This window comes from Pristiophorus japonicus, chromosome 16 (assembly GCF_044704955.1).
Source record: "Pristiophorus japonicus isolate sPriJap1 chromosome 16, sPriJap1.hap1, whole genome shotgun sequence".
In the NCBI taxonomy this organism is placed as follows: domain Eukaryota; kingdom Metazoa; phylum Chordata; class Chondrichthyes; family Pristiophoridae; genus Pristiophorus; species Pristiophorus japonicus.
In genome coordinates this window covers 44,564,391-44,590,628 of record NC_091992.1, presented here as the reverse complement: position 1 = coordinate 44,590,628, position 26,238 = coordinate 44,564,391, and the positions used below count along the sequence as shown (strand labels likewise).

At 45.2% G+C, this 26,238-nt stretch overlaps 1 protein-coding gene across 4 annotated transcripts in view; it reads right to left on the bottom strand.

Moving 5' to 3' along the window:
• LOC139226469 (elastin-like) overlaps positions 1–26,238 on the bottom strand; it is a 435,956-nt gene that overhangs the window by 61,356 nt on the left and 348,362 nt on the right. For all 4 annotated transcript variants that reach the window (XM_070857261.1, XM_070857262.1, XM_070857263.1 and 1 more), the window contains exons 41-45: positions 24,678–24,722; positions 24,170–24,205; positions 22,568–22,600; positions 14,200–14,232; positions 3,256–3,291 (exon numbers count right to left, since the gene is read on the bottom strand). In XM_070857261.1, the coding sequence (XP_070713362.1) occupies positions 3,256–3,291; positions 14,200–14,232; positions 22,568–22,600; positions 24,170–24,205; positions 24,678–24,722 (183 nt within the window). The remainder of the gene's footprint in view (positions 1–3,255; positions 3,292–14,199; positions 14,233–22,567; positions 22,601–24,169; positions 24,206–24,677; positions 24,723–26,238) is intronic.

The window sequence follows — 26,238 nt, the reverse complement described above, 5'->3', positions numbered from 1 at the left end:
GAGCTGGTCGAGACGTCGAAGAAACTTACGTGCATCAACACTCATAAAGGACTGTTTATCTACAACAGATGTCCTTTCGGAATTCGCTTGGCTGCAGCCATATTTCAGAGGAACATCGAGAGTCTACTGAAGTCCGTCCCTAGAATCATCATGTTCCAAGATGATATCCTGGTCACAGGTCGTGACACCGCCGAACATCTGAACAACCTGGAAGAGGTTCGTCTGGACAAAGTGGGACTCAGACTGAAACGTTCGAAGTGCGTCTCCATGGCACCGGAAGTCGAATTCCTGGGGAGGAAAATTGCTGCTGACGGCATCAGGCCTACGGACTCGAAACCAAGGCCATCAAAAATGCACCCAAGCCTCAGAATGTGACGGAACTGCATTCGTTCCTTGGTCTACTCAACTACTTCGGTAATTTCCTACCTAGATTGAGCACTTTATTAGAGCCACTGCACATGCTGCTAAGAAAAGGCGATAACTGGGTTTGGAATGCATCTCAAGACAGAGCTTTTGAGAAAGCTACTAATCTGCTTTGCTCTAACAAGCTGCTGGTACATTATGATCCATGTAAGCGTTTATAGTATTGGCCTGTGATGTTTCGTCATATGGAGTTGGTTGCGTGCTCCAAAAAGCTAATGAGTTGGGATGCTTCTAAAAGTTTGTCAAAGGCGGAAAGAACCTACAGCATGGTAGAAAAAGAAACATTAGCCTGTGTGTATGGGGTTAAAAAGAGGCATCAGTACCTGTTTGGTCTTCGGTTTGAACTGGAAACAGATCACAAGCCACTCATTTCATTGTTTTTGGAACACAAAGGTATCAATACCAATGCATCGTCCCGCATCCAGAGGTGAGCGCTGACATTATCTGCCTATGATTATGTCATTCGCCATAGACCTGGCACTGAGAATTGTGCCGATGCACTGAGCCGTTTGCTGTTGCCCACACTGGAGGTGGAGACGCCACAACCTCCAGACGTACTGTTAGTTATGGATGCTTTTGAAAGTGAAAGAACCCCTGTCACGGCTCAACAAGTTAAGACCTGGACCAGCCAGGACCCGATATTATCGGTTGTGAAATGTTGTGGTCCTTAGTGATGATTGGTCTGCCATACCCAAGCAAATGGATGATGAGACCAAACCTTACAACCGTGGCAAAGACGAACTATCCATTCAGTCAGATTGTTTACTGTGGAGTAATCGTGTTTTTATGCCTAAGGCAGAGAGAAATTTGTATATGATCTACATAGCACTCATCCCGGTATTGTCGTGATGAAAGCCATTGCCAGGTCTCATGTATGGTGGCCTGGAATTGACTCTGATCTGGAATCATGTGTGCATCAGTGCAACACTTGCATGAAGCTAAATAAAGCACCAGCGGAATCGTCGCTGAGTCTGTGGTCGTGGCCATTTAAACCATGGTCCAGGATCCACATCGACTTTGCAGGTTCCTTCCTAGGAAAGAAGTTTTTAGCTGTGGTAGATGCATATTCCAAGTGGATAGAGTGTATAATCTTGTCATCCAGTACATTCACAGCTACCATTGAGAGCCTTCGTGTCATGTTTGCCACTCATGGTCTGCCCGACATCGTTGTAAGCGACAACGGACCTTGCTTCACTAGTCTGGAGTTTCAAGAGTTCATGACACTCAATGGCATCAAACATGTCAGGTCAGCACCATTCAAACCCGCATCTAATGGTCAAGCAGAGCGTGCTGTCCAAACCATCAAGCAGAGTATGAAACGTGTAACTCAAGGTTCACTGCAGACTCGCTTGTCACGCATATTGCTTAGTTACAGGACAAGACCCCATACGCTTACTGGGGTCCCCCCTGCTGAACTATTGATGGCGAGGTCTCAAGACCAAGCTCTCTCTTGTCTCCACCCTGACTTGAACAATCATGTTGAATACAGACGTCAAAGTCAGCAGTGGTATAATGATCGCGCTGATATGTCACGCGACATTTCTGCTAACGATCCTGTGTATGTACTAAATTATGATCAAGGTTCCAAGTGGATCGCTGGTACTGTTACGGCCAAGGAGGGTAACAGAATGTTTATCGTCAAGCTCAAGAATAGGCAAACATGCAGGACACATATTGATCAGATAAAGCTGCGGTACACGGATGAACCGGAACAGTCTGAGGAAGACACAATCAGTGACCAACCAACCTACCCTCAATCATCAGAGGATTCCGCTATCATCAATGAATCTGGACTTTCAATCCCTGACATGGTCATTGCCACTCCCATCAGATCGGTTGCCCAGCCCCCAGTCATAACAGAACGCTCACCCAAGGCTGGAGTTGAACTGAGACGATCAACTCGGGAGCGGAAAACCACAGACCGTCTCAATTTGTAAAAAGACTGTTACCAATATCTTAAAGGGGGATATTGTCATGTATGTCTGCTTGGGGTTACTAGCCACCAGGTGTCGGGGGTAATTGGGCTGTGCGCACGTGTGTGCGGCCCAGGTATAAAAGGCAAGCCATCTTGTAATGTAATCACTTTGGGCCCTAATAAAGCAGAGCCAGGTTTGTACCTGTGTTAGTTTACAGTATTCAGTCTATCGAGTTATTACATACATAACATGAGTTATTACATATATAACACTCATCAACCTATCAAATATGGGCCAGCATATTTAAGCAATATATTAATTGTAAAGTTATGCCATATGATGTATTTCCTCTCATTACTGTCATAGCCAAACTGAGCACAAGGTAGGTCATTATGTTACAGCATTGCTATAGCTGGTGGGAGGAACCACCGAGGGTGTATAATCAGTTATGCTTCTGGAACCTCTCAAAATTTAAAAGTTAATGCCCTCTTCAGTGTCCAGAGGCAGCCAGCAAGTACCATCTGCTGCTAGAAGTACCTATGCACTGTGACAGTTCCTACCTCAACTTGCACAGGAATCCTGTTGGTTGGGGGTGAAGTTCACCTCACCGAATTTAGACTAGGCTTTCATTGAAGTGAAAAATGTCTGCAGAAGTATTAACTAGCCTATTAAGTAGGCACGCAAACAAACCAGAAGCCCTGCAAATAATGAAAGTATTCAAAAACTAATGAACTATCTACTACTGCTCATGATATGATCTCAAAGTTTTGGACCTGTGTTTTGTTTTAATTTATTGCGAGTCTAGAGGCCATCTCCATTGCAATATTGATGGAGAAGTAAGAGGGCCAAAAAAGCTACTTTGGAAGGACTGGACTGATGAAGCTTGATTGGAAACTTGGTGGACAACTGCCCATACCTGCTAGAACTCCAGGCTGAACAGCTCCTGGAACACCTGTAGTAACACAAAAAATGGATACATTAAAATGGAGACAAATATGGATCATTTAAACAACAACTATTAGTGTGGTGGTAAATTATACTGAAAGGTGCTGGAAGATTTACAATGATTACTTTTTGTCCAAAGTGCTCCCTCATTTTATATAGGAAAACAACATACTTGGGAGGAGATAGCAGAGTACGGCAATGACAGGAGCATTGCCCCAAGAACACAGCTGCAATGCAGAAAAACAAATCAATGACTTAACTGGAGATATCAAGGTAAGAAGACTGCTAAAGTACTTTCTCATCATAGTTGCACACTCAGCCTCATTCATGACAACATTCACAGCAATCAGAACACTGCCCTCCCCCACTACGCTGTACTGTCCTGCAATCATTGCACCACACTTCATGAAACATCCTTTTCCTCCTGCTCACACACTTACCATAATTACAACCAGTCATTTACTTACATATCTCACACATACACTTGTCAGTTATTTCACCATGATAGCCACAAACATTCATCGCACCTCCGCCACGATCTCTCACTGCTCCTCCGCCACAAATATTCGCCGCATCTCCGCCACAATCTCTCGCTGCCCCTCCGCCACAAAACGTTCGCCGCACCTCCGCCACAAAACGTTCGCCGCACCTCCGCCACAATCTCTCACCGCACCTCCACACCAAACATTCGCCGAACCTCCGCTACGATCACTCGCCGAATCTCAGCCACGATCTCCCATCGCTCTTCCGCCTCAATCACTCGCCGCACCTCCGCCACGATATCTTGACGTTCATCCGCCCGACCTTCCCACTCCTCCAATGTACCTGGGCCCCACCGATGTTCTTGCCCACGCTCCAAACGGTGACTTGAGTTTTGATGATGTCACCCAGTCGCCCACCACAAAATCGTGGCCCCCTGACTTTCGAGAGAACACCTCTGCAGGTCGGGCTATAAAAGAGCTGGAGCAGTGGGCCTGGAACATCGTGGCCCCCCGACCTGCAAGAGAACACGTCCGCAGGTCGAACTATAAAAGAGCATACCACTACATCTTCCAGCACAAGCCATTCCAAGTGCGCGACGAACACCTCACAATACTCTCATAAACACACTTGCTTCTTTTTACAGCATAGAAACAGGCCATTTGGTCCAACTGATCTATGCTGGTGTTTATGCTCCATATGAGCCTCCTCCCACCCCTCTTCAATTAACCCGATCAGCATATCCTCCTATTCCTTTCTTCTTCATGTGTTTAATCTAGCTTCCCCAACTCCATGCTATTCGCCTCAACTACTCCATGTGGTAGTGAGTTCCACATTCTTACCATTCTTTGGTTAAAGACATTTTTCCTGAATTCGATATTGGATTTATTGGTGACGATCTTATATTTATAACCCCTAATTTTGGTCTCCTGTACAAGTGGAAACGTCTTCTCTATGTTTACCCTATCAAATCCCTTCATAATTTTAAAGAATGCAATTAGGTCACATGTCAGCCTTCTCTTTTCTGGAGAAAAGAGCCCCAGACTGTTTAGACTTTCCTGATAAGTATAACCTCTCAGTTCTGGTATAATCCTTGTAAACCTGTTTTGCACCTTCTCCAGTACCTCTATATCCTTTTTATTATAGGAAGACCATTACTCCAAGTATGGTCTAACCAAGGTTCGATACAAGTTTAACATAACTTCTCTGCTTTTTAATTCTATCCCTCTCGAAATGAACTCCGGAGTCAGTTTCCACATGTACGCTGACGACGCCTAGCTCTACCTCTCCACCACTTCTCTCGACCTCTGCTTGATATTTAAATTGTCAGATTGTTTGTCCGACATCCAGTACCGGATGAATAGAAATGTTTTCCAATTAAATATTGGGAAGACCGAAGCCATTACCTTTGGTCCTCGCCACAATCTGTGCTCTGTAACACTGACTACATTCCTCTCCCTAGCATCAATCTGAGGGTGATCGAGACTGTTCGCAACCTAGGTGTCATATTTGACTCTGAAATAAATTTTCAGCCACATATCCACAGCATAACTAAAATTGCCTTTTTCCACCTTCGTAATATTGCCCGCCTCCGCCCCTGCCTCAGCCCTTCTGCTGCTGAAACCCTCATTCATGCCTTTGTTACCTCTAGACTTGAATACCCCAACTCACTCCTGGCTGGCCTCCCACATTCTACACCACGTAAACTTGAGGTCATCCAAAACTCAGCAGCCCCTGTCCTAACTCGCACCATCTTTTTCAGCCTTACAACCCCACAAGATGTCTGTGCCCCTCAAATTCTGCCCTCTTGAACATCCCTCATTATAACTGCTCAATCATTGGTGGCCGTGCCTTCAGCTGTTTGGGACCTAAGCTCTGGAACTCCCTCCCTAAACCTCTCCATCTCTCTCCTCCTTTAAGACACTCCTTAAAACCTACCTCTTTAACAAAGATTTTGGTCATCAGCCTTAATTTCTTCTTTTGTGGCTCGGTGTCAAATTTATCTGTTTTGTCTTGCCGTTGAAGCGCCTTGGGACGTATTACTACGTTGAAGGCGCTATATAAATAAAAGTTGTTATTGTTATTTTGTTTGCTTTTTTAAAGACCTTATATAAAGATTGTTAATCAGGGATTTGTACACCTAGATCCCTTTGCTCCTCTGCCCTATTTAGACTGTTATATTTCAAGCAGTGTATGACCTCCTTAACTTCATACCAAAATGTGACCTCACACTTATCTATACTGAAGTTAATTTGTCAATTACACACCCATTCTGCAAGTTTTTAAATGTACTCTTGTATTTTGTAGCAGTCTTCCTCAATATTAACGATACCCCCCAATTTGGTGTAGCCTCTCAAATCTGTGCCAATCTTTTCTGGAATTCCATGTTTGAATCTCTCCAATCAGATTTCTGCCCCTCCCACTTAGGTTTCTACCCCTGCCACAGTACTGAAACAGCTTTTTAATCAAAGTCACAAATGACTGCAACCGTGGCAAACTATCCCTCTTCATCCTTCTCAACCTGTCTGCAGCCTTTGAAGCGGATGACCACACCATCCCCCTCCAATGGCTCTGTACCGTCGTCCAGCTGGGTGGGACAGCACTTGCCTTGTTCCATTCTTATCTTTGCAGTCGTAGCCAAAGAATCACCTGCAATTGCTTTTCTTCCCGCTCCCACACTACTACTCCTCGTGTCCCCCAAGGACCTTTGCTTGGCTTCCTCCTATTTCTCATTTACATGCTGCCCCTCAGCAACATCATCCAAAAACACAGCATCAGTTTCCACATGTAAAGAAAAAAAATGACTTGCATTTAAATAGCGCCTTTCACAACCTCAGGATGTCCCAAAATGTTTTACAGCCAATGAAGTACTTTTGAAGTGTATTCACTATTGTAATGCAGGAAGCGCGACAGCCAAGATGTGGACAGCAAGCTCCCACAAACAGCAATGTAATAATGAACAGATAATCTGTTTTAGTGATGTTGATTGAGGGATAAATATTGGCTTGATATGGGAGCGTTTAAGTCGCACTGAGAGAGCAGACGGGGCCTCAGTTTAATGTCTCATCCGAAAGAAGGCAACTCTGATAGTGCAGCACTTCCTCAGTACTGCACTGTAGCGTCAGGTTAGATATTTGTGGGTTCACGTCTTTGGAGTGGGATGTGAACCTACAACCACCTTGCAGGGATTTTGCCGGCGCTCAGAGGGCGGGTTTGGAGGCGGGTCCGCTGTCAAAATATAAAAGATTGACAGCGGGGCGAGATCCTGCTGGGAACCCGCCTACGTGGCAGTTTCCCAAGTGCCGTGTCTGCCTGCGCTTTGCAGACCTGACACTAAGTGACAGGTAAGCCAATTGAAATAGTTAAGAAGTTGTTAAAAGGTACTTAAATAGCATTTTATCATTTACTTACCATTTTTGGGTGAGTTTCACAGTACTCGGGGATCATGTCAGGTAAGTAGGTTGAGTTTTCAATGACTCTCCATTCCTCTGAAAATGTGACAGCTGCAAAAGTGGCGTAAAAGCTACTAGTTCACAGCTGTTCACTTTCCAACCTCAGAGGCTGATGCCTTCAGGATTTGGAATATACTTTTCAGCTTTAGGAAGGTTGGAAGTGTTTGGCGTAAACTCTCTATCCAGGGTCACCTCCTTGCAGCAACCTCTCTCACCATTGACAGATTGCTTCTGTCATTCCAACTTCAGCTGCCATTTATTCCATCAGCACCAGTGCCCTCGAAAAAGTCTGACCTTGATCCTTAGAATCCCACCACCAATATCACTAGGCACACCAGCATCACCATCAATACCACCAACACTTTTCCGCAATTACCCGATGCTGCATAGAACACAGGGCATCAGCACATGACCATACTGCTGTCCAGGAGGCCAGGGATTGCCTCACCATAGCCAGATTTACTTCACTTGATACTGTATACCCTGGCTGCCACATGATGCACCAGGTTGGCACTACCCCACACCAGCACCATAAACCTTCATGTAACTGTAACCTTCATGTAACAACACTGCATACTATATACACTTAAGAAATGCACACCTTGACCATAGGGGGTGAACTTGTGGGAGACACTCCTAGCCTGGTCTTTCATGTATAAACGAGGAAGCTCCACCCACCTTCATCACTTCTTGGTCCTGTGAATAAAGGTTAGGTCACAGAGTGACTTTGTCTGCAGAATGTGTCTCGTGTGAATTTATAGTAGTGTGTAAGGACACAACACCTGTAATGCCCAGGCCATTCCTTTCCCACTCATCACCATTGCAGGGGTATTGTTACGTCTTACCATTCAGGACAACTCACTAAGCCACTTCCAAAGGAGCACGCAAATCTGTCCAGTAAGGCAAAGTGTTGAAAATAAAGATTTCAATGTTTGACAACAGATTAACAGAAACTTTACAAGAACATTGGCTAAAAGAACCAAGTCCCTACCCTTGTGTGTTGTTAGTTGGTATGATTGGACAAGGATGAGGGGTGGCTAGTGATAATGTAGATAGAGAGAGAGGGATAGATGGAGGTACAAGGTAAGTTGAGAGTAAGGATGTGCAGGAATAGGGTAGGGAAGGCAGAGTGATGGGGATGTGATAAGTGGCACAGCAAGATGACGTAAAGTGTGGCTTTGCAGTAATGTTTTGTGATCTACTGAGATCATTGAAAGGTTTACGCCACTGCAGCCAGGTCCTCCCAATAACATCCCTGCTTGTGCCCTCTGTGCAATGTACAATCAGACTGCGTTGGTGTCCTGGGGAGGTCTCTTCCGCCCATTGGAAGGGAAGAGAACCTCCCTGCGTGCTGTGACTCCCTCCATAAGCATACGGAGGGAGTCATGGGAGAGCTTGGATGCAGTGCTCGTCATTGCTGGCAGCACCTCAATGCTGGAAAACACAAAGCACAACAGTCAAAATGAATGTGGACATGGTCCCTTTAAGGAAACCAGCATCATCAATTGATGTCATCAGACATGCTTCCTTTTAATTGGCCGGGAACCTCGCAGGGCGGGCTTAACAAGCCCAATCAGATGAAAATCGTGGTGTAAGCCAGCATATAGACAGCAGCAGCCTACCTCGGCTGCACTGAGCCCACCTCGATAGGCAAAATCACAGCTTTTGACTCAGAGACTACCAACTGAGCCACAGCTCACACGCCTAGTTCTACCTTACCGCCACCTCTCTCTCGACCCCACCACTGTCTCTAAATTGTCTGAATGCTTGTCCGACATCCAGTACTGGATGAGCAGAAATTTCCTCCAAATAAATATTGGGAAGACCAGTCATTTTCTTCGGTCTCCACCACAAACTCCTTTCCCTAGCTACCGACTCATCCCTTTCCCTGCCAATTGTCTGAGACTGTTTTCAACCTTGGTGTCATATTTGATGAGTTTCCAACCACATAGTCACGTCATCACTAAGACCACCTATTTCTACCTCCATAACATCGCCCGACTCCGTCCCTGTCTCAACTCATCTGCTGTTGAAACCCTCCTCTTGCCTTTGTTACCTCTAGACTTGACTATTCCAATGCGCTCTTGGCTGGCCTTCCATGTTCTACCTTCCGTAAACCTTAGATCATCCAAAACTCTGCTCCTTACATCCTAACTCGCACCAAGTTCTGTTCACCCATCATCCTAGTGTTCGCTGACCTACTTTGGCTCCCATGTGACAACGCATCGATTTTAAAATGCTCATCCTTTTTTTCAAATCCTTCCATGGCCTTGCCCCACACTATCTCTGCAACCTCCTCCAGCCCTAGAATCCACAGATATCTGCGCTCCTTCAATTCTGGCCTGATAAGCATTCCCGATTTTAATCGCTCCACCATTGGTGGCTATGCCTTCAGCTGCGAAGGACCTAAGATCTGCAATTCCCTCCCTAAACCTCTTCACCTCTCTACCTCTCTACCTCTCTTTTCCTTCTTTAAGACCTATGGCCTAAAAATTTGTTGTGTAGCACCGGTTGTTTGGACTCCATCTTGGTGAGAGCAGTATGATGGCCACTGGGAGCACCGGAAGTACGGTAAGTAGGCAGATCATGACGTCAATCAGCGTGAAAACAAGATTTGAACACCGTCGCTGCCATTCTCGTCATCTCGCTGGAGCTAAAGCCCTGTTTTAACCTCGCACAGTTGAACATGCGTTCAGCAGCAGGAAGGACACCCCCTTCCTACACTATTTAAAGGGATCACCATCAACTTTCAGTTAACTTGTTTTTTGATTTATACTGGCTCGGTGTAAGTTTGTAGAAGTCTTTGGTGCTTTCCACAGTTGTTTGAAGTTGGTGAATTACAGGAAGTGGTGCTGCAAGTGGAGAATGCTTTGGTTCTGACTTCAAGGGTTCTAGTCAGAGCATTTGCTCCTGGTCATTGATGCTCTAGGAGTCATTCCCCTAGGCCTACAGCCTGACAGGGAGATGGAGTAGATGCAGAACATAAGAACATACGAATTAGGATCAGAAGTAGGCCATACGGCACCTCGAACCTGCTCTGCCATTCAATAAAATCATGGATGATCTTCGACCTCAACTCCACCCGATCCCTATATTCCTCGATTCCCCTAGAGTCCAAAAACCTATCTATCTCAGCCTTGAATATCCTCAATGACAGCACCCACACCCCTTTGAGGTAGAGAATTCCAAAGATTCACAACTCACCCATCTCAGTCTTAACCTGTGACTATACCCCCTAGTTCTAGACTCTCCAGCTAAGGGAAACAACCTCTCAGCCTGTCAATCCCCCTCAGAATCTTATATGTTTCAATGAGATCACCTCTCATTCTTCTAATTCTTCTCATTCTTCGACTCAATCTCTCCTCAACATCCCAGAAATCAATCTAGTGAACCTTTGTTGCATTGCCTCTACGCCAAGTATATCCTTCCTTAGATAAAGAGACTAAAGCTGTGCACAGTTCTCCAGGTGTGGTCTTGCCAAAACCTGTACAAGAGACTTCCTTACACTTGCACTCCAACTCCCTTGCAATAAAGGCCAACATGCCATTTGCCTTCCTAATTGCTTGCAGTACCTGCATGCTAACTCTCCGGGGGAGAAATTTGTGTGGTTTGCGCCACACATTAATGCCATCTCCATTGAGAGCTTTAATGTCAACTGATGCCAGTTCCATCACTGCACGCCATATCAATGTTCTCGCAGGCACTGCTGCTGAATGCGATCGCCAGGGACCTCGCCATCACGGAGATCGTAACATCATTGAGTGTACAATGCTTACTTGACGCCCAATCTCCCAACTTTGTTACAGCCAATCAACTTACCGGCTGGAGATAAAAATGACAGCTTCAGGTGGCGTGCAGCAGCAGGAAGCTGGCTCCAGTGATGCGATTTAATGGTATTATAACCAATCACTCAGACCGGACAGATTTTTAAAGTTTGAGTGGCTGTGTACTACTTCCTGCTACTCGAAGCGTTTTCTTTATTCATTTCTTTCTTTGGTATCAGGGAGTGTTGTGGCAAGTACAAAACTCCATAAATATTTATGAAAAGCTTCAACATACAACATTTGCTGAAAGTCAAGGGGGTGGGGAGGAAGAAATTTGGCTGCTTAGCACCTCCCATTAGCGCCTGGTGAACTTCAGTGCCAGTTTAGTGCTGGCGCTGACTCTTACCGCCTGGGTCCCTAACACTTCGCAGATCGTGAGGTCATAACGTGCATAGCGTCCCATTACCACCCCGGATGTGAAATTGCCTCCCGCCCCATGCTGTATCACCAGGCATGAACAAAGGCAGGAAGAGGAGGCATTGTCAACTCGACTGACTGTTTGGGGAGCTCTAATTAAAGGAAATGGTTTTCAGGTTAGCCAACCTTTATTATTTGCACCAGTCTGATGCCTGCTCAAAGTTTTTCATGTTTCATTCACAGAATCACAGAATCATAGAAAAATTACAACACAGAGGGAGGCCATTTGGCTCATTGGGTCTGTGCTGGTTGAAAGAGAGTTACCCAGCCTAATTGCACCTTCCAGCACTAGGTCCATAGCCCTGTAGATTACAGTTCTTTAAGTGCACATCCAAATAACTTTTAAATGTGATGAGGGTTTCTGCCTCTACCACCCTTTCAGGCAGTGAATTCCAGACTCTCACCACCCTCTAGGTGAAGAAATGTTCCTCCTCCCCCCTCTAATCCTTCTACCAATTACTTTAAATCTATGCCCCCTGGTTATTGACCCCTCTGCTAAGGGAAATAGGTCCTTCCTATCCACTGTATCTAGGCCCCTCATAATTTTATACACCTAAATTAAATCTCCCCTCAGCATCCTCTGTTCCACGGAAAACAACCCCAGCCTATCCAATCTTTCCTCATAGCTGAAGTTTTCGAGTCCGGGCAACATCCTCATAAATCTTCTCTGCAATCACATCTTTCCTATAATGTGGTGACCAGAACTGCAGGCAGTACTCAAGCTACGGCCTAACTAATGTTGTATACAGTTCTAGCATAACTTCCCTGCTCTTGTATTCGATGCCTCGGCTAATAAAGGAAAGCATTCCGTGTGCCTTTTTAACCACCTTATTGACATATCCTGCTACCTTTAAAGATCTGTGGACATATACTCCAAGGTCTCTCTGTTCCTCCACACCTCTCAGTATCCTCCCATTTATTGTGAATTCCCTTGCCTTGTTGCTCCTCCCTAAATGCATTATCTCACACTTTTCCAGATTGAATTCCTTTTGTCACTTTTCTGCCCAACTGACCACCAGTTCATCGATATCTTTCTGCAGTCTGAAGCTTTCCTCCTCACTGTCAAGCACACAGCCAATTTTTGTATCATCTGCAAGTTTCTTATCATACCCCCTATATTTAAGTCTAAATCATTAATATATTCTACAAAAAGTAAGGGACTGAGTACTGAGCCCTGTGGAACCCCACTGGAAACAGCCTTCTAGTCTCAAAATAACAGATGAAGGAGCAGTAGGTGGGAATTAAGACAGATACACACCTACAGTCATCCCACTTTCACAGAAAACTTCCTTCAATTCTAGCAACATGAACTAAGATCACCAAATGATGGTACAGGTGCAGCGCCTAAAATCCAGAACCCTTGGGACCGAGGACTTTCCAGATTCCGGGTTTTTCTGGATTTTCGATTTGTTTTCTGATGTCATGAATCTGGAAACACCCGAGCCCAGGTTCAGATATTTCTGGATTTCAGAACGTTGGAAAGCGCGCTGGGGTGTCATGGGGTAGATAGACAAATAGGTGCTGAACCTAAAGACAAAATCGCGAGCCTCTTGCAAGCAACCAGGGGACAAGATTAGTGTCAACCTACAGGAATGTTATTGGGAAATATCTGGCACCCAACAGCTCCAGTGAAGGAGCATACATTTTCTGTAAGCTGCAGGGCAACATTAACACAAGCAGAAGGGACAGTCATCATTATCCTCAGGACATTCCAACAGTGACAGTATTGGAGCTCAGCTGAAGAAGGTAGTAATGATTTATTGATGCTTCATCCACAGGAGCCACATCCTCAAGTCTCCCTTTGTCCAAATATTTATGAATAGTCACTTTCTGACTTCAAGCTCAGGTACAAATTTTAGCTCACCATCTCAGAATCACTAATCTCCTGGATTTGCCCTAACAGGATGAAATTGCTCCTCCTGCCACTGTTCACAAGTATAAATAAAAAGTTGATGACTGGTGATGCACATTTGACATTACTGACAAAAAAAAGAGTTGAAAGGATACAAGGATAAAGGATAGATTTTACTCTCTGGGCGCACACTATCTAGGCCTTGTACTTACAAAATTAAATTGTGAGAAAAATTAAGGTCAGGGGCAAGCTGTGCATTATGCTAGTAAGATTGGGGGACCCACGGTGATTCAAATCTTCCAGTGTGATTAAAAATAAATGATTTTACTTGACTGGAGAATCTTCAGCCTGTCCCCAGAACTCCAAGTCATGTGCTGGGGTGCCCAAGGAGTGGAATCTCAGGAAATTGAGATTGGAAGCTGGGAAGGCCCCTTCTGCCTCATTAAAATATGCATACTGGGTCCGTGCCTACTGCAGTGCAGATCCAGTTCTCCTTGTGGTAATCTCAAGGCAGAGCAATGGGGACAGGGACCTAAGGTAACAGATCTCCACTCCTTTTCAAAATCTCCCCTCGAATTCATTCTTTACTCAATATGTCAAATACTCAGAGATTCAAATATTAAACAGAAAGACACCTAATTTCACACAGAATGCATGTGGGGGCCATGAAGGCTTTCGCATGCCTGGAAGAACACTTGGTGGAGGAAATGGAGAGAGGTTGTATTTACATAATCCTAGTATACTGCCTTCTTAGATGTCTTTCCCATCCAGTCCTTTCAGTATAGGGATTCTTGTATTATTGTATCTATAGAGGGGTTTGAAGGAGCTGACATTGCAGATTGGACTGTAAAACTGACAATGCTCATGCAAATTCAATAAGATCAAATTACCTGCTACAACTCCTGATTGAGTTCCTGGAACACCTATATTGTCAGCACAGCACAGGACATAAAAAATAAATGTCATGAATGAAAATACACAGTTAAAATATAATTAATCATTAACAATGGGACATACCATTAATTATGATTCTACCAAATATTAACCAATGCTGGAAACATCAATGAACAATTAATAGTGAAATGGAAAATGCAGATTGGAAAACTGCAAATGTAATGCCCCTATTTAAAAAAGGAGGCAGACAAAAAGCAGGAAACTATAGACCAGTTAGCTTAACATCTGTGGTTGGGAAAATGTTGGAGTCCATTATTAAAGAAGCAGTAGCAGGACATTTGGATAAGCAAAATTCAGTCAGGCAGAGTCAGCATGGATTTATGAAGGGGAAGTCATGTTTGACAAATTTGCTGTAGTTCTTTGAGGATGTAACGAACAGGATAGATAAAGGGGAACCAGTGGATGAGGTGTATTTGGGCTTCCAGAAGGCATTTGACAAAGTGCCACATAAAAGGTTACTGCACTGAGAAGTGTATCCGCCTCCATCTCCTGACATACCGCGTTGCGGAATTGGAACTGAGGGTGGATTCACTCTGGAGCATCCACGATGCTGAGAATGACATAAGTGGCACGTTTAATAAGTTGGTCTTACCGCATGAGAAGGATCCACAGCCAGCTAGGGAAGGGAAGACCAGCAGGAAGAGTAGTACAAAGAAAGTAGTGCAAGGGTCCCACCTGGTCATCCCCCTGCAAAACAGATACACTGCTTTGAGTGCTGTTGAGGGAGATGACTCATCAGGGGAGAGCAGCAGCAGCCAAGTTCATGGCACCGTGGCTGGCTCTGTTGTACAGGAGGGCATAAAAAAGAGTGGGAGAGCGATAGTGATAGGGGATTCAATCATAAGGGGAATAGATAGGCGTTTCTGCGGCTGCAATCGAGACTCCAGGATGGGATGTTGCCTCCCTGGTGCAAGGATCAAGGATGTCTCCGAGCGAGTGCAGGACATTCTAAAAAGAGAGGCAGAACAGCCAGTTGTCGTGGTGCACATTGGTACCAACGACATAGGTTAAAAAAAGGGATGAGATCCCATGAGACGAATTTAAGGAGCTAGGAGTTAAATTAAAAAGTAGGACCTCAAAAGTAATAATCTCGGGATTGCTACCAGTGCCACGTGCTAGTCAGAGTAGGAATTGCAGGATAGCACAGATGAATACGTGGCTTAAGCAGTGGTGCAGCAGGGAGGGATTCAAATTCGTGGGGCATTGGAACAGGTTCTGGGGGAGGTGGGACCAGTACAAACTGGACGGTCTGCACTTGGGCAGGAACGGAACCAATGTCCTAGGGGGAGTGTTTGCTAGTGCTGTTGGTGAGGAGTTAAACTAATATGGCAGGGGGATGGGAACCAATACAGGGAGACAGAGGGAAACAAAAAGGAGACAAAAACAAAAAACAGAAAAGAGATGAGTAAAAATGGAGGGCAGAGAAACCAAAGGCAAGAAACAAAAAGGGCCACTGAATATAAAAGGGCTGCAGGAGGGGTAAAAACTAAAAATCATGGTTTAAAAACGAGGATGAAAACACTCGACCTAAATGCACGCAGCATTCGAAATAAAGTAAATGAGTTGACGGCACAAATCATTACAAATGGGTATGATTTGGTGGCCATTACAGAAACATGGTTGCAAGGTGGCCAAGACTGGGAATTAAACATACAGGGGTATCTGACGATTCAGAAAGATAGGCAAGAAGGGAAAGGAGGTGGGGTAGCTCTGTTAATAAAGGATGATATCAGGGCAGTTGTGAGGGATGATATTGGCTCCAATGAACAAAATGTTGCATCATTGTGGGTGGAGATTAGAGATAGTAAGGGGAAAAAGTCACTGGTCGGCGTAGTTTATAGGCCCCCAAATAATAACTTCACGGTGGGGCAGGCAATAATCAAGGGAATAATGGAGGCATGTGAAAAGCAACGACAGTAGTCATGGGGGATTTTAACCTACATATCGACTGGTCAAATCAAATCGCAGGGGGTAGCCTGGAGGAGGAATTCATAGAATGCATACGGGACTGTTTCTTAGAACAGTATGTAACTGAGCCGACAAGGGAGCAAGCCATCTTGGATCTGGTCCTGTGTAATGAGACAGGAAAAATAAACGATCTCCTCGTAAAAGATCCTCTCGGAATGAGTGATCACAATATGGTTGAATTTGTAATACAGATTGAGGATGAGGAAGTTGTATCAGAAACGAGGGTACTATGCTTAAACAAAGGGGACTACAGTGGGATGAGGGCAAAGTTGGCTAAAGTAGACTGGAAACAAGGACTAAACGGTGGCACAATTGAAGAACAGTGGAGGACTTTTAAGGAGCTCTTTCATAGTGCGCAAAAAAAATATATTCCGGTGAAAAAGGGCGGCAAGAGAAGTGATAACCAGCCGTGGATAACCAAGGAAATAAAGGAGAGTATCAAATTAAAAACCAATGCGTATAAGGTGGCCAAGGTTAGTGGGAAACTAAAAGATTGGGAAAATTTTAAACGACAGCAAAGAATGACTAAGAAAGCAATAAAGAAAGGAAAGATAGATTACGAAAGTAAACTGGCGCAAAACATAAAAACAGATAGTAAAAGCTTTTACCGATATATAAAACGGAAGAGAGTGACTAAAGTAAATGTTGGTCCCTTAGAAGATGAGAAGGGAGATTTAATAATGGGAAATGTGGAAATGGCTGAGACCTTAAACAATTATTTTGCTTCCGTCTTCACAGTGGAAGACACAAAAACAATGCCAAAATTTGCAGGCCACAGGAATGTGGGAAGGGAGGACCTTGAGACAATCACTATCACTAGGGGAGTAGTGCTGGACAGGCTAATGGGACTGAAGGGAGACAAGTCCCCTGGTCCTGATGAAATACATCCCAGGGTATTAAAAGAGATGGCTGAAGTTATAGCAGATGCATTCGTTATAATCTACCAAAATTCTCTGGACTCTGGGGAGGTACCAGCGGATTGGAGAGCAGCTAATGTAACGCCTCTGTTTAAAAAAGGGGGCAGACAAAAGGCAGGTAACTATAGGCCGGTTAGTTTAACATCTGTAGTGGGGAAAATGCTTGAAACTATCATTAAGGAAGAAATAGCGGGACATCTGGATAGGAATAGTGCAATCAAGCAGACGCAGCATGGATTCATGAAAGGGAAATCATGTTTAACTAACTTACTGGAATTCTTTGAGGATATAACGAGCATGGTGGATAGAGGTGTACCGATGGATGTGGTGTATTTAGATTTCCAAAAGGCATTCGATAAGGTGCCACACAAAAGGTTACTACAGAAGATAAAGGTACGCGGAGTCAGAGGAAATGTATTAGCATGGATAGAGAATTGGCTGGCGAACAGAAAGCAGAGAGTCGGGATAAATGGGTCCTTTTCCGGTTGGAAATCAGTGGTTAGTGGTGTGCCACAGGGACCACAACTGTTTACAATATACATAGATGACCTGGAAGAGAGGACAGAGTGTCGTACAACAAAATTTGCAGATGACACTAAGATTAGTGCGAAAGCGGGTTGTGTAGAGGACTCAGAGGCTACAAGGAGATTTGGATAGGTTAAGCGAATGGGCTAAGGTTTGGCAGATGGAATACAATGTCGGAAAGTGTGAGGTCATCCACCTTGGGAAAAAAAAACAGTAAAAGGGAATATTATTTGAATGGGGAGAAATTACAACATGCTGTGGTGCAAAGGGACCTGGGGGTCCTTGTGCATGAAACTCTTTTGAGTTTACCTGAAAAAAAACATAAACATTAAACCGTGCCACCCGCCTGGGTGACACAGCAGACATTTTCAAGGCCCCTTTTTTTTTTCCTTTTTTTGCGTTTTTTTTTCTTCTTTTTTTTTGGGCGCTAAAATCACATTTTTCCAAGTGCCCCCTATAAAAGGGGAGGGGGACACTAAAAGCACCGGCAATTAAAACAAATTAAACTTTAAAACGTAAAATCAAATTAAAATTTGGTTGCCGGGCGTGATGATGCACTCCAGTCCCTCCGGTGCCCACCTCTCGCGGAAGGCCGCGAGCGTACCGGTGGACACCGCGTGCTCCATCTCCAAGGACACCCTGGACCGGATGTAAGAGCGGAAGAGAGGCAGGCAGTCAGGTTGAACGACCCCCTCGACCGCCCGCTGCCTGGACCGGCTGATGGCACCCTTGGCCGTGCCCAGGAGCAGTCCTACGAGGAGGCCTTCGGACCTACCCGCTCCCCTCCGCACAGGGTGCCCAAAGATCAGGAGAGTGGGACTGAAGTGCAGCCAGAATTTCAGGAGCAGCCCCTTCAAATAATAAAACAGGGGCTGCAACCTTGTGCATTCCATAAAAACATGGAACACGGACTCTTCCAGACCGCAGAAATTGCAGGCGACCTGGCAGTCCGTGAACCGGCTTAAAAATTTGTTGCACGGCACTGCTCCGTGCACCACCCTCCAGGCCAAGTCCCCGATGAATAGTGGGAGGACCCCTGCGTAGAATGCCCTCCATCGGGGACCCCCGCCTCCTCCGGACGGCAAGATGGTACGCCATGGCGTGTCCGGACGGCAGGCGAGGATGGCAAAGTTGAGAGTGTGCAGGAGCAGCCCGTACAGGAAACCCCTCCGCGCGGAACTGAAAGGCACGGAGGGGATTTCCCCGAGGCGGCTCAAGTTGTGAGGCGCCGGCCCCCGAGGAAGGTTCCGGGGTTTGGCGCCGATGAGGAATTCCGTCCGGACGGGGGTCAGTTCGGACGGGATCTCCCCACGTGCTTGAGCCTCCTCGATGCACCTAACGGGGTCAGGGCCCAGAGCTGTTTTTAGCGACTCGATGGCATCGGCCGCGTGGCGGACGTTGGCAGAATTTAGGCGCCGCGCCAGCGTGTCTGGCGCCATCCAGCCCGCTCCTCCGCCATCGAGCAGGTCCCTGACCCTGGTCACCTCACCAGCCACAGCCCTCTCTTCCGACCGCCACATAAAACCTCGGTCGTGGAGGTACGGATTCCCGAGCAGCGGCTCCTGCAGGACGGCCGCCACTCCAGCCGGCGGAGAGCTGCGCTTGGTGGAGACTTTGTTCCAGACCCTGATGAGTTCCTTGTAAAAGACAGGCAGCTCCCGGAGGGCGGTCCTGACACCCCCCAAGTTCACAAACAGGAGCTGCGTGTCGTAATTGAGGTCGCGCTGCTGGCGGAAGAAATACGTCGCCAGAGCACACCACCTAGGAGGGGGCTCGACGTAAAGGTATCTCTGCAGGGTCTGAAGACGGAAAGTCGCGAGCTGGGCGCTGACGCACACCAACGACTGACCGCCCTCCTCAAGCGGGAGACTCAAGACCGCGGCAGAGACCCTGTGCTTCCTGTTGTTCCAGAAGAAGTCCACCAGCTTCTTCTGTATTTTGGCGACAAACGCAGGGGGAGGGGTCAAAGTGACCAGCCGGTACCACAACATTGCGGCCACCAGTTGGTTTATGACTAGCGCTCGACCCCTGTAGGACAGCACTCGGAGCAGTCCTGTCCAGCGCCCTAGGCGAGCGGCGACCTTGGCCTCCAGCTCCTGCCAGTTCGCCGGCCAGGCTCCCTCGTCTGGGCTAAGGTAGACTCCCAGATAGAGGAGATGGGTCGTGCTCCAGGCAAAAGGCCTGAGCTCCTCCGGCAGGGAGTCCACCCGCCACTGACCCACCAGGAGTCCGGAATATTTCTCCCAGTTGATTCTAGCGGAGGACGCGGCCGAGTAAATCTCTTGGCACTCACGCATCCTCCGCAGGTCAGCGGGATCCTCTACCGCGAGGAGCACGTCATCGGCGTAAGCCGAGAGGACGACCTCCACGCCCGGCCCTTGCAGAGCCAGTCCCGTCAACCTCGTCCGCAAGAGGCGCAGGAAAGGCTCCACGCAAACGGCGTATAACTGGCCGGACATGGGGCATCCCTGGCGCACCCCTCTCCTAAAGCGAAGGGGCGCCGTCAAGGACCCGTTAACCTTAATCAGACACTCCGCGGCGGCGTACAAAAGTTGGATCCGGGCGACGAAATGCGTCCCAAACCCGAAAGCGCGCAGAGTTCCGAGCAGATAGTCGTGATCCACCCTGTCGAATGCCTTCTCTTGGTCGAGGGATAGGAAGGCGACCGACAGACCAGCCTCCTGGGAACAATGGATGAGGTCCCGGACCAGATGGATGTTATCGTGGATTGTCCGGCTCGGGACCGTGTAGGACTGGTCGGGGTGGATCATGTGGTCCAGCACGGCACCAAGGCGAGCAGACATCGCCCTTGCGAAGTCCTTGTGCATGAATCCCAAAAGGTTAGTTTGCAGGTGCAGCAGGTAATCAGGAAGTCAAATGGAATATTGGCCTTCATTGCGAAAGGGATGGAGTACAAAAGCAGGGAGGTCTTGCTGCAACTGTATAAGGTATTGGTAAGGCCGCACCTGGAGTACTGCATGCAGTTTTGGTCACCTTACTTAAGGAAGGATATACTAGCTTTGGAGCGGGTACAGAGACGATTCACGAGGCTGATTCCAGAGATGAGGGGTTACCTTATGATGATAGATTGAGTCGACTGGGTCTTTACTCGTTGGGAGTTCAGAAGGGTGAGGGGTGATCTTATAGAAACATTTAAAATCATGAAAGGGATAGACAAGATAGAGGCAGACAGGTTGTTTCCATTGGTGGGGGAGACTAGAACTAGGGGGCACAGCCTCAAAATACGGAGGAGCCAATTTAAAACCGAGTTGAGAAAAAATGTCTTCTCCCAGAGGGTTGTGAATCTGTGGAATTCTCTGCCCAAGGAAGCAGTTGAGGCTAGCTCATTGAATGTTTTCAAGTCAAAGATAGATAGATTTTTAACCAATAAGGGAATTAAGGGTTACGGGGAGAGGGCGGGTAAGTGGAGCTGTGTCCACGACCAGATCAGCCATGATCTTATTGAATGGCGGGGCAGGCTCAAGGGGCTAGATGGCCTACTCCTGTTCCTAATTCTTATGTTCTTATGTTCTTATGCACAAGATAAAAGTTCATGGGGTTGGGGGTAATATATTAGCATGGATAGAGGATTGACTAACTAACAGAGAACAGAGAGTCGGCATAAATGGTTCATTCTCTGATTGGCAACCAGTAACTGGTGGGGTGCCGCAGGGATCAGTGCTGGGTCCCCAACTATTTACAATCTAACGACTTGGAAGAAGGGACTGAGTGTAACATAGCCAAGTTTGCTGATGATACAAAGATGTGAGGAAAAGCAATGTGCGTGGAGGACACAAAAAATCTGCAAAAGGACATAGACAGGCTAAGTGAATGGGCAAAAATTTGGCAGATGGAGTATAATGTTGGAAAGAGTGAGGTCATGCACTTTGGCAGAAAAAAATCAAAGAGCAAGTTATTATTTAAATGGAGAAAGATTGCAAAGTGCCGCAGTACAGCGGGACCTGGAGGTACTCGTGCATGAACAAAAGGATGGTATGCAGGTACAGTAAGTGATCAGGAAGGCCAATGGTATCTTGGCCTTTATTGCAAAGGGGATGGAATATAAAAGCAGGGAAGTCTTGCTACAGCTATACAAAGTATTGGTGAGGCCACACCTGGAATACTGCGTGCAGTTTTGGTTTCCATATTTACGAAAAGATATATTTGCGTTGGAGGCAGTTCAGAGAAGGTTCACTAGGTTGACTCCGGGGATGAGTGGGTTAACTTATCAGGAAAGGTTGAGTAGGTTGGGCCTCTACTCATTGGAATTCAGAAGAGTGAGAGGTGATCTTATCGAAACATATAAGATTATGTGATTATAAGGAGACTTGACAAGGTGGATGCAGAGAGGATGTTTCCACTGATGGGGGAGACTAGAACTAGAGGGCATGATCTTAGAATAAAGGGCCGTCCATTTAAAACAGAGATGAGGAGGAATTTCTTCTCTCAGAGGGTTGTAAATCTGTGCAATTCGCTGGCTCAGAGAGCTGTGGAAGCTGGGACATTGAATAAATTTAAGACAGAAATAGACAGTTTCTTAAACGATAAGGGGATAAGGGATTATGGGGAGCGGGCGGGGAAGTGGAGCTGAGTCCATGATCAGATCAAGCATGATCTTATTGAATGGCGGAGCAGGCTCGAGGGGCCGTATGGCCTACTCCTGTTCCTATTTCTTATGTTCTTATGTATTATTCATACTAAAAACAATGCTGGATTGTTGTTACAATACTTTAAATTGAAACTTTCCTCACTCATCTCTAGTTCATTGTCATTACTGTTCTCTATGGCTGTTCAATCAGAAGTGGCAATGGGAGCAGGGGATAATGAAATCATATCTAATCAATATTAGAATGGCTATATTATCCATTATTGAACTAAGAACAAATGACTGTACCTGCTACGGCTCCTGGTACAGCTCCTGGAACTCCTGCATTAGCAACATGAGAAATAGAAACATCAATATACTGAATTGGTCCATTTAATTACAGTACAGCACTGTGAGGATCATTGTACTGACGATGTTTCCACATCAACCAACTATCACATCAGTCTCAATTTGGCACTATTCGCCATTTAAATGCACAAACAAATAAGGAAAAAGGTCAGGCCTTTTTTCTACAGTCATCCTTTCAATATCATTGATATCTACTTTTGCTTCCTCATCTCATCTCATCTCTCTGAATTATGTTTATCCTGCTCCTACTATACTTGAATTTCACATCCTTTGAATCCTACGCTTCCTCATCATATTCAATTTATTTTAAGCTACAATCCATCCTATGCGAACAACTTGTTTAGCTATTTTATTCCTGGCATATCTTTGATTACACCGTGTTACGTTGAAATCTCTCAAAGTATGCAATATATTACTTTTGAAGTGTATGCAAACATGACATCCAGCAACATTCCACAAACAAATGGTTCTATAAGTGTTTGGTGTTTTCTATAGTTGTTTCAAGTTACAAAAGTGTACAGGGAGTGGTGTGACAGGTGCTGAAAGATACTTTGCTGACTTCAAGACTTCTGCATAAACCTTGCTGATAGGCATGGGTGCACTAACTAGTAGGCAGTCCCCTAATGCATTAGTAGAATCGTAACAACAGCCAGAAGAAATCAATCAGCAACTAACCTGTAAGTAGTTGATGATCCCTTTAAATAATGCTTGGATAATGAACAGAGGCCATGCAGAGCAGCACAAGCTTCTGGAACAGGGAGGAGGAGGAGGCGGAGAAGAGCACTCAGAGGTCATATCCTCCCAGAATGTTCAGGGAGCAATTTTCCGACCTGAAGGTTTAACTGGTGCCAGCCTTTCATGATATTGGCCCCCTGCTGATCTGTCCAGCCAATGAACAGCGCGGTTGGCGTTGGCTGGATGCAGAGATCATTTAAATAATCAGGTAGTGCAAAGTTGACATGTTGCCTGCATTGCAATCAACAGGCGCAGATTAATTGTGCATCGCAAGTCCCGCACCCATACTTGAGGGCTGGGAACTATCAAATTTAGCCCTCTATATCTCTACAGTCCCCTTGAGGAAAATAATCTTGCTGAATTTTCAATTTAATTCCTTATACTCCTGCCTCTGTACACTCTCAAAGAATTCTTGACACCTGTTCCTAATTTTCTATCTCTGTACCTAGACATCAGACTTCACAACTGTAATCTCATAGCCAGGGATCTCCCAGTTCTGTGCAGTCAACATGGAAGAGATTTTCTTTCTAAAAAGATTGAATTGTACTATTAATTACTCAGTAACAATGATGCGAGCTGATACTAATATTGATGCAAATCTCCCTGCCAGAGGCTAATCTTTATAATTTACCTTGAAAGGTTTTTCCTTATACAATAAACTTATTGATTAGACATGCTATACTTTACATTAAGACGACTTCATCTTCAATATGAAGACAGTGTTATTTTTACCTCACAGATACAATAATAAATTGATAATTGTACACAGTAGTGAACAAATTTAATGTCAGAAGAAGGAAGATTTACCTCCATATTTAGCAGCTTTAGCTGCAGCTGCTCCGCCTGCAATGATAAAAGATTGACAGCGTAATGAAACAGCAAAGACCAATTGCATATCAGGACAAACAAGGAGCAGTGTTATAAAGATCAACAGCATCATTCTTGAATCCTGAAATATTGATATTAATATAAAATATTCAAGCCTGACAAAGAATGTTGACTTATTGGTCCCATTGCTGAATGTCTATCACTGAACGCATGTTGATGAATATATTTTCATAGATTATGATGTGTTAGGTGTATGTGCCCAATATTTACTAACATAGGCTCTACATTCTGAAATCACCCAAGGATTGTAGTTCTAGCATAAGCATTGATATATTTCAAAGAGTTTGGAAAACCTTTTCTTGTTTGAAGAGGAAGAGATCGTCTTAATTTTTATCATGCTTATATCAAGTTCAGGTAAATCGATGGCAAGTTTCGATGCAATTTACAGTTACAAGCCAACATATTTAAAACTTATAGGTCAAATTACCTGGTATAACTCCTGGCTGAGCTCCTGGAATCGCTCCTGGAATACCTGTAGAGGAGAGTCACATCATGAATAATGTAGCATTCTTTAAAGACTATCAGTTAATATCTATAGTGACCTGTTCCAACTGCCTTGAGGACACTATCAGTTGGGTGTTAACAGTGGCTTGCATTACCAATACAAGATCAGCAATAGTCTGACTGTGACTGTAGAATTGGAGTTTTTCCCTTCAGAATGGTCTTCTTCATCGATCAGTGTATCATAGAATAGCACAGCACAGGAGGCCATTTCGGCCCAGAGTCTGCGCCGGCTCTTTCGAAAAGCAATCCAGTTAGTCCCACGCCCTCGCTCTTTCCCCATATCCTGCATTATTTTTTCCTCCAGGTATTTATTCAATTCCCTTTTGCGGACTACTAATGAATCTGTGTCCATCATCCTATCAGGCAGCGCATTCCAATTTCTAACTACTCGTTGCGTAAAATTTTTCCTTATGTCACCTCTTCTTTTGCCAACCACCTCTCTTTATTGACCCTTCAGCCATGGCAACAGTTTATCTTTATTTATATTATCTAAACCATTCATGATTTTAAACAACTCTATCAATTCTCCTCTTAGCATTCTCTGCTCCAAGGAGAACAACCCCAGCTTCTCTAGTCTATCCATATAACTGTAATACCTCATCACTGGAACCATTCTAGTAAATCTCTTCCGTACTGGCTCCAAAGCCTTCAGGTCCTTCCCAAAGTATGGTGCCCAGAATTGGACACAATACTCCAACTGGGGCTGAACTAATGTTTTATATAGGTTGAGCATAACTTCTTAGCTTTGTACTCTATGCCTCTATTTATAAAGCCCAGGATCCCAGATGCTTTATTAACTGCTTCATTAACCTGTCCTGCCACCTTCAGAGATTTGTGCACAAACAGCCCCCGGTTTCTCTCTTGCTCCCCTTTTAAAATTGTATATTTAGCATGTATTGTCTCTCCTCCAACCAAAATGCATCACCTCACACTTTTCTGTGTTGAATTTAATCTGCCACGTGCCTGCCTATTCCACCAGCCTGTCTATGTTCTCTTGAATTCTATTACTATTTTCTCCACTGTTTACTACACTTCCATGTTTTGTGTCATCTGCAAATTTCAAAATTGTGCCCTGTACCCCCAAGCCCAAATCATTAATGTATATCAAAAACAGCAGTGGTCCTAGCACTGAACTTTGGGGAACACCACTGTATGCCTCTGTCCAGTCCGAAAAACAGCCATTCACCACAACTCTTTGTTTTCTATCCCTCAGCCAATTTCGTCTCAATACGGCCCTTTTTATTCCATGGGCTTCAATTTTGCAAACAAACCTAATATGTGGTACTTTATCAAACACCTTTTGAAAGTCCATATACACATCATTCATCCTCTCTGTTAACTCATCAAAAAACTCAATCAAGTTAGTCAAACACGAGTTGCTCTTAACAAATCCATGCTGACGCTTCATTATTAATCCATCATTGTCCAAGTGGCTGTTAATTTACCCATATATTAAGCAGGATTTTAACTTGGAGGCAGATAGG